The sequence below is a fragment of the Mus caroli genome, chromosome 6 (assembly GCF_900094665.2).
Source record: "Mus caroli chromosome 6, CAROLI_EIJ_v1.1, whole genome shotgun sequence".
Taxonomy (NCBI): Eukaryota; Metazoa; Chordata; class Mammalia; order Rodentia; family Muridae; genus Mus; species Mus caroli.
In genome coordinates, this window is record NC_034575.1 from 147,183,752 (window position 1) to 147,196,342 (window position 12,591).

A 12,591-nucleotide genomic window follows, 5' to 3' on the forward strand; every position below is an offset into this window, starting at 1 on the left:
CCTGGCTGTCCTGGAACTCACTCTGTAGACCAGGCTGGCCTCGAACTCAGAAATCCGCCTGCCTCTGCCTCCCAAGTGCTGGGATTAAAGGCATGCGCACCACGTTTGGCTTGAGAGTTTTTAAAAATTGTGATAAAATGCTTAAGTGTAGCTCTTCACAGATTATGGCTTCTGACAGGGGTGTTGTAGGGAAGGACTCAGTTATTTTAAGTGGCTGGCCACTGGGAGTTTGACCATGAGTCATGGTCATGAGTATATGGGTAACACAAATTGAATGTGATTTGTTTGTTTGCTGGTTTGTTTGTTTGTTTGTGAGAGCGAACACAAGGATGGGAGGATGTCAAAGGATAAGCAATCCACAAACACAGAGAAGCTAAGTAACAGGGGGGAGGGATCTAGTGGGGAACACACTGATCTCCTTGAAAATCTCCCTGGGGAAATAGAATAGATTTTATGTGTGCAGTGGTGGTGGGGACTGGAACAGGAGGATCAGGTGGGCAGGGGGAAGGAATGCAGGGAGAGACAGCTAGAATTGAGGGGTGGCATGGTAACCCAGTACAATGGAAGCTTTCTAAAATTTATGGAAGCAATCCTAAAGAAACTTCCTAGGAAGAACAACAATATCAACCAACCAGACCTCCCCAGAGCTCCCACTGACTAAGCCACCAATCAAGGAGTACACATGGCTTGTGAGGCATAAATGGGAGGAGAGGTCCTTGGTCTTATGAAGGCTCAATGGATACCCCAGTATAGGGGAATTGATGGCTGGGATGTGGGAGTGGGTGGGTAGGTGGAGGAACACCCTCATAGAAGCAGGGGGAGGAGGATGGGAGATAGGACAGGGGGTTTTGGGGGTGGGGGGTACTCGGAAAGGGGATAACATTTGAAATGTAAATAAAGAAAATATCCAATTTAAAAAAATAAAAGAAACCTCCAAAAAACAGGGGATACTGAGTCCCTGTGAGTTTTTTTTTTTTCTTTTCAGTCTATCACCCATTATTGGTCTAGCATTATTGCCAATGTACTAACAAATTGATGCAATTATTATTTTCTTTCTTGGAAAATTATTTGTGGGTGTTTTCTAGAAAGAAAACAATAACATAAAATTTGATGAGCTACAGGATGTGTCTAAACAATGTAGCATAAAGAACCTAAGAATGTTTCTAAGTTTTCTTTGACTCATTTTTGCAAGATATATACTTTTTTTTTTCTTTTTTTCTTTTTGGTTTTTTGAGACAAGGTTTTTCTGTGTAGCCCTGGCTGTCCTGGAACTCACTCTGTAGACCAGGCTGGCCTCGAACTCAGAAATCCGCCTGCCTCTGCCTCCCAAGTGCTGGAATTAAAGGCATGTGCCACCACGCCCGGCTGATATTTACATTTTTTTGTTTACCTTACAATTGCATTTGAAGAGGTTAGAGGTATAACTTTTAACATGTACTTAGTCTAAGTGAGAGCCAGGTTTCAATCCTCCCAGACTGGGTATGCGTTATTAGAAGCATTAGCTATGATAGACTGTTACACATTTGCGTTTGTATATTCATTTATTATTTTTTTAATCTAGCAGTATTTCAGAATAGCTTTTCTTATATGAAAAACCAAATTTGCCTCAGTTTGTTCAATAATCTTGAGGTGTCTCTTATTGTGCACTCTCTCTTTCCAAATTTGCAGGCATTTGGGCAGTCCTTCTCTATCCACCGTAAAGTAGCTGAGGATGGAGAGACTCGGGAGGAAACACTTCTTCAGGAGTCTGCATCTAAAGAAGCTTACTATCTAAACAAGATCTTGGAGATGCAGAATGAGTTGAAGCAGAGCCGGGCTGTGGTTACAAATGTCCAGGCAGAAAATGAGAGGCTCTCGGCCGTCGTACAGGAACTGAAAGAGGTAAACAAGACAGTTCCCTTTAAGATTTGTCTTTCAAGATCTAATTGTCTTTAGAAATCCCCTTACAGAAACATGTGTTTCACCAACACTAGATGTTTTTAATCCAGTTAGGTTAACAATCAAACTAACCAATAGTGCCAAACTATAGACCAACTCTTTAACATATGGGTTATAGTATTTTTTAAATTAATTTATTTTATTTATATGAGTACACTGTTGCTGTCTTCAGACACATCAGAAGAGGGCATAGGATTCTATTACAGATGGTTGTAAGCCACCATGTGGTTGCTGGGAATTGAACTCAGGACCTCTGGAAGAACAGTCAGTGCTCTTAACCACTGAGCCATCTCTCCAACCCCCACATAGGTTATAGTATTAAGTAAGCTTCTTTCTATTCAGCATGAAGATGATATTCCATCACCACAACCAGAGAGAGAGAGAGAGAGAGAGAGAGAACAGTCTTGCAGTCTTGTCAGGAAGCCATTAAAAAGAACTCTTAAAAACTGTGAGAAGGATGAAGTGTTGCTCCTCACAATTGATGGCTTTTGACAGGGGTGAGGTAAGGTGGGAGGGACACAGAAGACCTCAGTTTTCTTTAAGCAACTGGCCACTGGGAGTGTGATCATGCTCCAGTGAACAAGGGCAACACAAATGAACTTGCTTTCTTTTCTTCTTTTTTTTGGGGGGGGGGGCGGGAGGAGGATCACAAAGGGAGAGGATGGTCCTGGGAAAGAGAGTGTGATTGGATGAATTATGTGAAATTTCCAGTCAGTAAAAATACTATATTGGGAAAAGTATAGTTCTTATTTTTATATCTCCTGCTTCCCTCCAAGGTTCCCATACTAGTGTTTGGCCAGTCTACTTGTTATTTTTTGGTTAAATGAAGAATTGATTCCCTTTGTTTTGCTAACTGTGTTTCTAGTTTTTCAATATATAAAGAATAATTTCTTGAGTTTTCTATTTGTCTGGACTGGTTTAGCCTACCACTAACAATTTTATTTTAACAAAACTGTCTTACATTTCCTTCTTAGAGTGTGGTCTGAGGCCAGACCCTGGACATTCTTCTTTAGTTTGACTTGCATCATCTGTGTAGTGAAATGTGTAATAAAGCTTTTGTGTCTGGCTTTAAATGAAATGTATAGTAAAGCCTTTGCTATGTTTGGGTTAATCAATAGAGGCTAAGAAATTGTTATGAGACTGTTTGAACCTTGAAGAAATGTTATCTTTATAGAGGTCTGCACTTGGTGCTAAATGAGAGCTTACAGCTGCACTAATCCTAGTCCTAAGACACTCCTGGCAAACTTGAAATTTTTATTTTTGATTATGACTAGCCATAGTCAAAAGGGACTGAGATTTGTGTGGGTTGTCTGCTCTTATGAGCAGCAAGGGCAAGATCACTTTGGCAGTTGGAACATTTCCAAGTCCCCGTTAACTTTATGATGTTTGAATAAAGTAACTGGAGTGAGCTAACCAGGTGTCAGTCTTCCCTGAGTGACTGCACCCCTCTCCACCTTCGGAAAATGAAGGCTTAGCATCTTGGTGAGTTTTCTCTCTACTGACAATATGATCTATGGCCAATATCAGTCAATACATGTGTTTACAATGTGTTAAAAAAGAGGAAGAAGGGGTAGAAAAAGAGGAGGAAGGAGGAGAAAGAGAAAGAGGAGGAGGAGGAGGAGGAGGAGGAGGAGGAAGTCGTCCTTAGTCACTACTGACTACTACCAACCTTTACCATTGTTGGAAATCCTTAAAAATGCAAACCATTGGGTCTATATATTGGTTTTCTCCTTAAATGTTCAACTCAGTTTTAATTTTTCAGTTTCAATTTTTAATTTGTTTATTCATTATCTTTAATACCTATAGTAACCTAGGAAGATGCCTTTAAAACAAATAATATGTGCTCTTCTACTAGAGCTTTTATTTTCTTTTTCAAGAAGTGCACAAAAGTGAAATCGTTTAGCATGTAGTTTTTGAGACTGAATCCTTTTTTCCTGTCGTAATGCATTTGAGATTCATCTTTGTTGGATATTTCAACCTCAAATTTGTTCCTTTTTATAGCTGGATATTATTCTACTATATTAACATATTACAGTTTCTTTAACTGATTGCCCTGGCTTTGATTCCCAACATCCACATGATGTCTGGCAAGCATCTGTAACTCTAATTCTAGTGCCCTCTTCTGGCCTCTCTGGGCACCAGGCATGTAAGTGATGCACATATATGCATGCAGGCAAAATACACATGCATATAATAAACATGAAATAAAACTAAAACACACATGCATATAATAAACATGAAATAAAACTATCATTTGCCAGTGTGTAATGCTGTGCTTTTTATTACTATAATAAGGTACCTGAGATAAGCTATTTTGCAAAGAAAAGAGAATGATTTAGTTTATAGTTCTGGAGATTCAGGGATATCCACTCAGCTCTAGTGAGGACCCTGTGGTGATGGTAGGAATGTCTGTACGAGAGAGGGATCACATCATCAAAGAGGAAGCCAGAGACATTTTGATTCCATAATACCTTCTAAGGGTACACCTCCAGCTAACCTAAGAATCTCATGCTATGCCTACCTCTTAAATGTTCTACTTCCCTAGACTGTCACATGGAGGACCAAGCTCCCAACACATGCCCTTGAGAAACAAACCATATTCAAACTGTAGCATAGAGTAAAATAATTTTTCATTGTAATGAAGCCTAACATATAAAAAGTAAGTCTAGATAGAAAAATGAAGTCCAAGCACTGAGCTTTGGGCTACGTCAGCATGGAAAGATTGGATAAGAGAAGGGGAAGTAGTGGAATAAACTAAAATAATAGTGGGGTAGAAGGAAAATAAAGGGAGAATGGTTCCTTGACAGCAAATGAAAAAGGTAATTTTTAGGAAGAGAGTGATCAACAGTACAGTGATATTAAAGGGACAAAGAAGAATCTGAATTGACCATTGGATTTAGCAACATGTTGCTATTGGTTACCTTAATGAGAGAATTACAAAATACCTTGATTAGAGTTGACCTAAAAGGAAATACAGGAGTCCTATTATAAAAGATCTTAATAATCACTAATATTAATAATAATATTAATAATTTTAGGAGATCTTATAGAGTCATCATTAATAATTAAGAATTCATCTATTTGTCTATATAGCATCACTACAAGACATCTTTGTTGTTCTGCAGAAATCTGCTCAAAGGGGTGGGCTAATACCTAGTGATTATTGTATCTATTTATTAATAACAGGAAAAGCATACTAATAGCAGGAATCTTTCCTAAAATGAAGTTCTTTTCGGCCTTGCCTAGAGAATCAAATCCATCATTAACTTTACAGTCCATGGTGGAACCATGTCAGGATGATCACTTGCTAGTTTTTAACTTCTCCTTGATGGCTCCTGGCAGAATAAATTTCCTTTCTTTATAAAGTACCTAATCTTGGGCATTCTGTTATAGCATAAAAAGGGTCCATAATCATTATAGAAATTGAATTCAACAAGTATTTTTTGAAATCAAAGTAGATTGTTGATGTGCTGATTTAACTACTGTTAGACTTGAATTTTCTTTAATATATTCTACCAAGTTGCAAGCTAAAACCATTTTATTTGACCTATTCTTGGTCTTGGCTGCCCATAATTTATCTTAAGCTACAATATCAGGAAATTTGTTAAAGCTATAAACATACCATTTCATATTAAGTAAGAATAATGTATTTACTAAAACTTGTTTATGTTTCTTACTTAAAACTTTTCAAATAATTGAAATTAGAAGTTTAGTGCAAACTTTATAAGTAGGTTCACCTCCATATTAGCATTTAATCATCACATATTAGCTGAGTAACCTCAGGCAGGTGGTTTATCTTGAACCTCAGTATTGTTGTCTAACAAATGAGACTAGTGGCAGCACCTGCTGTATGAGACTGTTGTATTAGTAAGTGTATTACTCAGTGGGAAGCACTTGGAACAGTAACTATTGCAAAGCTAACTTTAGTTGTTATGTTATCTGAATGCTGTTTGTGTGCGTTTATTAGATATATTTAAGATTTTCTTCAATATATCACTCTAAAGTAGAGTTGCTATATCAGATCAAAAACTTTTAAAAGAAGACCTGTAGAAAGTTAAATCACTTTTATAAACGATCAAACAACTTTATGTTTCTATTAGTAAGAGAAAAAAGTTTTCCATTCCTGGCAGCCTGTGGTTCATGATTGGACTCCTAGCAACTTGGAATGTTGAGGCATCACTAACAAGTTTGAAGCTAGCTTGGGTACATTGTGAAATCCTATCTTTAAAAAAAGAAAAGGGAAAAATATCTATAAAAAGAAAGCTATCCAGGTATAATGATTGCAGAATTTAAGAGGTGGAAGCAGGAGATAAGACATCAAAGGTCCTCTACAGTTACATAGGGAGTTTCAGGCTCTTCTGAGTACATGAGTCTTTAGAAAATTATCCCCATTTCACCAAACCCCACGTATTAATCAGCTTTCTGTCACTGACAAAATACCTGACTCAAATACCTTTTAAGAAAGAAAAGGTCATTTTAGAGCATGATTTTAAAGATTTATGTCCATGGCCAGTGTTTCTCTTCCTTCTGGGCCTGTGGCAAGGTGGCCCCACATAGGAGAGCTTATAGCAGAACAAAATGCTCAAAACATAGTGTCTGGGAGACAAAGGAAAACAGAGAAGTGGGATTAGAATCCAGTATTCTCCTAAAGGATGTGCCCCAGTAAACTAACTTCTTCAGTCTTCTAAAGGTTTCACCACTTCCCAAAGCCCTCAAGATATGAGTTATTAGGGGACATATAAGGTCCAAATAAGATGCCTGACATGCACTAAGCATTATAATTTTTTTAGGTTACTTATTTCATAGATAAACAGTGAATTTGTTTTAAAGAGATGGAGTCTCATTTTAGCCTGGACTGGCCTTAAACTGGCTACATAATTTTAATTCTTGATCTTCCTGATCCTATGCCCTGAATGCTGGGCTTAGAGGTATGTACCATCATGCCTGGCTCAATAATGATTTTTTAAAAGATTTATTTATTTATTTATTTTATGTATATGAGTACACTGTGACTGTTTAGATGGTTGTGAGTCATCATGTGGTTGCTGGGAATTGAATGCAGGACCTCTGCTTGCTCCAAGCCCGCTCGCTCCAGCCCAAAGATTTATTTATTATTATATCTAAGTACACTGTAGCTGTCCTCAGACACACCAGAAGAGGGAGTCAGATCTCATTATGGATGGTTGTGAGCTACCATATGGTTGCTGGGATTTGAACTCAGGACCTTCAGAAGAGCAGTCAGTGCTCTTAACCACTGAGCCATCTCTCCAGCCCTCAATAATGATATTTTGAAATGAGTTTTTGAGATTATTGTTGCACAAAGGTTGGCATGCGGTAGATATCCAGAAAAGAAAAAGAGCCAAAGAATAAGAAGCATACCACTTTTATTCATGTGTAGAGTAAATATCATAAATTAAATATGAACTTAAGGAATAATTTATGCCTTAAAGTTTACACCTTTATTGGATTTTAGTGTTATACTATTAGTGTGTGCTAAATGCTAATTGAGTTTTCCTAATGTTTTGGTATGAGTTTTCCATTCTGCCTATCATTTGCCTGTTGGATTTGTTTTTCTCATTGAGGTTTTGGTGATTTTGTTTTTAAATTTACTGACTATTTCCTATTGACTATGTTTTAGCAATTTTAAATTAGTATCTTACCCTGTCTTTTTCTTTTGACCCTTCTCAAATTACAGAAATTCACTGCCCATTGTTATATTCTAATTTTCACTTTTGAGTTCTTCATCATTCTGTTGTGTTTTTATATTCTGGACTTCTGTCTTTGAGAGATATCTCCCTATTTCTATTCTGTTTTGTTGTTATTTGTATCTACTTTGACATCAAGGAACACTATTTAATTATTACTATATCATAATGTGTATTAAGTTTATAAGTGTTTTTTTTCTTTTTTTTTTTTTTTTTTTTTTTTGGTTTTTCGAGACAGGGTTTCTCTGTGTAGCCCTGGCTGTCCTGGAACTCACTTTGTAGACCAGGCTGGCCTCGAACTCGGAAATCCGCCTGCCTCTGCCTCCCGAGTGCTGGGATTAAAGGCGTGCGCCACCACGCCCGGCTGTTTTTTTTCTTATGTTTCAGTTAATTGGTAGCTCATGTATCCTTAATGCATCTCTAAATGGTCTGATTTAGTTTTTACGTTATCAGTGCCCATGTGTTCTTGATAGACTAGTTTCAAAGACAGGTTCAAGTTTTTTGTTTCAAACTGCTATTGTTAGTATCTTGATAGTCATAGCTTTAAGAAAGTGGGTACATCTATGAATCACTTCCTGCACCTAAGGCTAAGAGATCATTTCAGAAGAGAAGGCAGGAAATACTATAGGAGTTAGAGGATCAGGGAGTTTGCTGTGAGACTGTGTCTTCTAGTAATATCAGAAACTACATTCGTTAAGACTCACCAACATGAATGCCTAAACAGAAGCTGAACATAGACAACGATAGACATAATAAAGTGGATGGGGGGAAGACCCTGAAGCTTCAGTCCTACACAAAGAACTACAGACCACTAAGGAATGCTGAGAGTGGAAGAAATACCCTTTTCTAGAGAAGAGCCTACCACTTGGTTATCTTGTACCATATGGTCATCCCTGAAAACACACATAAAAGTAGCATTGTACAGACTGAGCTTGTGGTATTTATATATTTAAGTATGTGTGTGTGTGTATGTGTGTGTGTGTGTGTGTGTGTGTGTGTAATAAAAATTAATGAAAAAGAGCCTGTAAGTTTGCAGGAGAGTAAGGAAAGGTATATGGGAGGGTATAAAGGAAGGAAAGGGAAGGGGGACATGATGTAATTATACTATAATCTCAAAAATAAAAAATAATTAAAAAAGAAATATTTGTTTCAGTTGTCTAAAGGAAAGAATTATGTTTATCACCTGCTCCAAATTAAATTAATTGCTTTTCATATGAATTTTCTAAAATAAAATATGGAAACCAATGATTTTTTTAAATTTTTATTTATTTTTATTTTATGTGCATTCATGTTTTACCCACATGTATAGCTGTGTAGATCCTGGAGTTACACACAGCTGTGAACTGCCATGTGGGTGCTGGGAATTGAACTTTGATCCTCTGGAAGAGTGCTCTTAACCACGGTGTCATCTCTTTAGCCCCTAGTTTATAGCCAGATATTGAAAATAAAATATGAAGATTCTTTAGTATTTTAAATATAGAAAGCTAACAATACCTAAATATTCCAGTCTTACCTTTTTTGTTGGTTTTGTTTTTTGGGACAGGTCACACTATGTATTCTTTACTGGCCTGGAACTTGCTATGTAGACCAGGCTGGCCTCAAACTCATAGAGCTTTTCCTGCCTCTGCCTTTGCTGAAGTTTGTAACCCAGTGAATTGTGGGAAATTAGACTTATCTTAGAAGCTTGCTTGTATAAACCCATTTCAGCATGATTTTTGTCTCTAATGATAAGAATGTTCTTCTCCCATATAGAAGGATAAGACTTTTCTCTACTGGACACTTTAGGTTGAAAAGGAAGGGCAGGAAGACCTTGCTGAGTCTGTTGGTTCTCTAGTGCTTTCAACTGAAAATAATCAAGGTGTGAACATGACATGTACTGATTCCTACACAGGCCCTGATCATCTTGTCTAACCTTTTTACATTTTACTTAGTTTTTTGCTTTTTAATTCTATGTCACATTTAAATCATGGTTGGCTAACTGTGGTTTATGTCATCCACCCTGTTTTTAAGGAGAGAGAGGGAAAAAGAGGAAAGGAAAGGGTGAGGGAGAAAGACAAGCGGTGAGAGGGAGGAAGGGAAGGGGGGGCTATAAGTCGAACTGTCCTTTAGGCAAGAGGGTTATTAACATCATTGACACGAAAAACACAGCTTGTTGTAACCCCCGAATTACTGATACTAGAGAGACTTTAGTGTTGTACAGTTTGCCTCTGCGTCCCCCGCTAGAGGCTCCCATCCTCCCTCCCCACCCCCCAGCTGCAAGCAGGATATGCAGAGAGCTGGTTTCTGTGCTGTGTCCTCCTGCAGTAGCCCCTTCCCCTCCCCCACTACCCATAAAACTCCCCCTTAATGAGGACATTCTGAGGAGACCACACTTCTCCCCGCCTTAGTGTCTCCAAAACCCAACACTCCTCCTGGTTACTCTCCAGGTGCCTGTCCTGGAGACCTTAGAGAAATAACAAGGGAGACCTTGGAAAAAGTAAAAAGTAAACAGAGGTCAGGTCACAGACAGTTATGACTGACCATAAAATTAGTCCTTGAACAATACTATTCCACCCTCTACTCTCCTTTTCTGTGAATATTCACACTATTCCTCCTAACTATGCTGTATATAAACCCAATGCTTTCTGGACTCAGGGTCGCTTGCCAGCATTCATGCAGTGAATGATCGCTAGGTGAGCGATCCAACTTGAACCTCTTTTTATTTGAGGATGTCTATTTATCTTTCAAGCTATGGGACACGAAGCTGTGTTTCTCCCTCTCTCATTAACTGCACTCATTCTTTTCTTTTTTTTTTTTTTTAAGATTTATTTATTATATGTAAGTACACTGTAGCTGTCTTCAGACACTCCAGAAGAGGGCGCCAGATCTTGTTACGGATGGTTGTGAACCACCATGTGGTTGTCGGGAATTGAACTCGGACTTTCGGAAGAGCAGTCAGTGCTCTTAACCGCTGAGCCATCTCTCCAGCCCCAACTGCACTCATTCTTAAGAGCGATGCCCAATCAATCATAAATTAGCATGGGTGAATCATTAGTGCATGTTTCTACAGAGGTGGAAACTGAATAAAGAATGAAGATATGTGGAGTGGAGGTCAACAATAAAGAGTTTTTAAACAATGGAGAATTTTACGTAGGGCTTCCATAGGTTATAAAATTAATTGGCCCTCTTCTAATTGCTATGATCTGCCTAGCCCTACCCCTGCTAAATAATCACTATTGACAGTTTGGGGAGAATTTTCACAAATATATTTAAATAACACGAAAGTGAAGTGTTTTTATGTGCATGTACACATGTATGCACTTCTTTAATTTTATTCATTTTTACTGTTTTGTTTTTTTAAATAGGGTGCTATATAGCCCAACCTGTGCATGAGTCCTTGATCCTCCTCCTTCTGCCCTCTATGTCCTGGAAATCCAGATGTGTACCATAATACCCAGACCTTCCCCCTTATTAATTTATTTTTAAATATAAATTTTTACTTTACAAATATTTATTTGTTTTTATTTTATGAGTATGGATATCTGAGTTGCATGCCTGTTGCCTGTGGAGACTGAAGACAGCATGGAATATGCTGAATTGGAGTTACGGATGGTTGCGAGCTGTCTTGTGAGTTCTAGAAATCCAATCCATGTCCTCTGGAAGAGCAGCAAATGCTCTTAACCACTGAGCCATGTCTCCACACATGAGATCCTACTGTGCATACTAGTGTACAGCTTACTTTCACATGTAATGATATACTGTAGCTATACTTCTCTTTTAATACATTAAAGTTTCTTCTGATTTTTAAATAATTTTGCAATTTAAAGAAAATAATTTATTTCAGCATTCTCCAAATAGCAAAAACTATAGCCTATTTCCCATTCTTTGTGTGAATGAACATGAATTTGCTTAGCTTTCTATATATTTCTTTGAAAATATGTTTAAGAATAATTTTTAAATGTCAGATTGCTGGGTCAGGTATTTGTGATTTAAAAGTTTTAATAGATATCATTAAATTGTCATATTAAAAGGCAGTACCAATTTAAATGTAGGAAATCATTCTATTATTTAACTGCCAGGTTTTTGTGTACATTTACCGAAACCTAGAATAGGGAAGCTTTATTCTGATTTTTGTATTGTTTCAGAACAACGAGATGGTGGAGCTACAGAGAATACGAATGAAAGATGAAATCCGAGAATATAAATTCCGGGAGGCCCGACTCCTTCAGGACTATACGGAATTGGAAGAAGAAAATATCACATTGCAGAAACTAGTGTCCACATTGAAGCAGAACCAGGTGAGACTTAAGATTTTTAAAAAATTATACCACAGATGGATTCACATGTTCAAGTAAATGAGGTTCACTCTTACCTTTCTTTTTTTCAAAAGATTTGTCTTTACTATTTGTGGTCTGTGTATGAGCACACACAGAAGTCCCCTTAACTGCTGAGTCATCTCTTCAGCTCTATTCATTATTTCTTAAGAAAGAGCCTGCCAGGCTTTTTTCTTATACTCCTTTAATTTGTATACTGGAATTTCTCAATTTTCCTTTGTCAGCTAAATTGTATAAGAAAAAAAAAGCCATATAAGTAATATACTTTATAATACTGTTTATAAGTAAGAAGAATGCTCATTTATTTTAGCTCCATGCTAATTTGTTTTATAAGTAAGAAGAATGCTCATTTATTTTAGCTCCATGCTAATTTGTTTTAGTAGTAAGTCAAATTCATGATAATAAATTTAACTTAGCAACTTCTCATTGTTGCTGGGTATACTCACTTGTTTTACATGGCATCCTCAAGATCTTCCTATAAATACTTGTCTTCCTCCTCTTCTCCTTCCTTTCCTTTTCCTTCTCTGTACCCCTCCACTCTCTTCTGAAAGACTCCAAAACTCCCAAAGGGAGGCACTTACTCAAGCCTCGGGTCAGCCGCGCACCCAAGAAGACACTGAGACCGAACTTAAGAT

The 12,591-nt window shown here is 37.5% G+C and overlaps 1 protein-coding gene across 5 annotated transcripts in view; it reads left to right on the forward strand.

Annotated features, from left to right (window-relative positions):
• Bicd1 (BICD cargo adaptor 1) overlaps positions 1–12,591 on the forward strand; it is a 122,698-nt gene that overhangs the window by 58,143 nt on the left and 51,964 nt on the right. For all 5 annotated transcript variants that reach the window (XM_021165153.2, XM_029478583.1, XM_021165150.2 and 2 more), the window contains exons 2-3: positions 1,669–1,881; positions 11,768–11,920. In XM_021165153.2, coding sequence (XP_021020812.1) covers positions 1,669–1,881; positions 11,768–11,920 — 366 coding nt within the window. The remainder of the gene's footprint in view (positions 1–1,668; positions 1,882–11,767; positions 11,921–12,591) is intronic.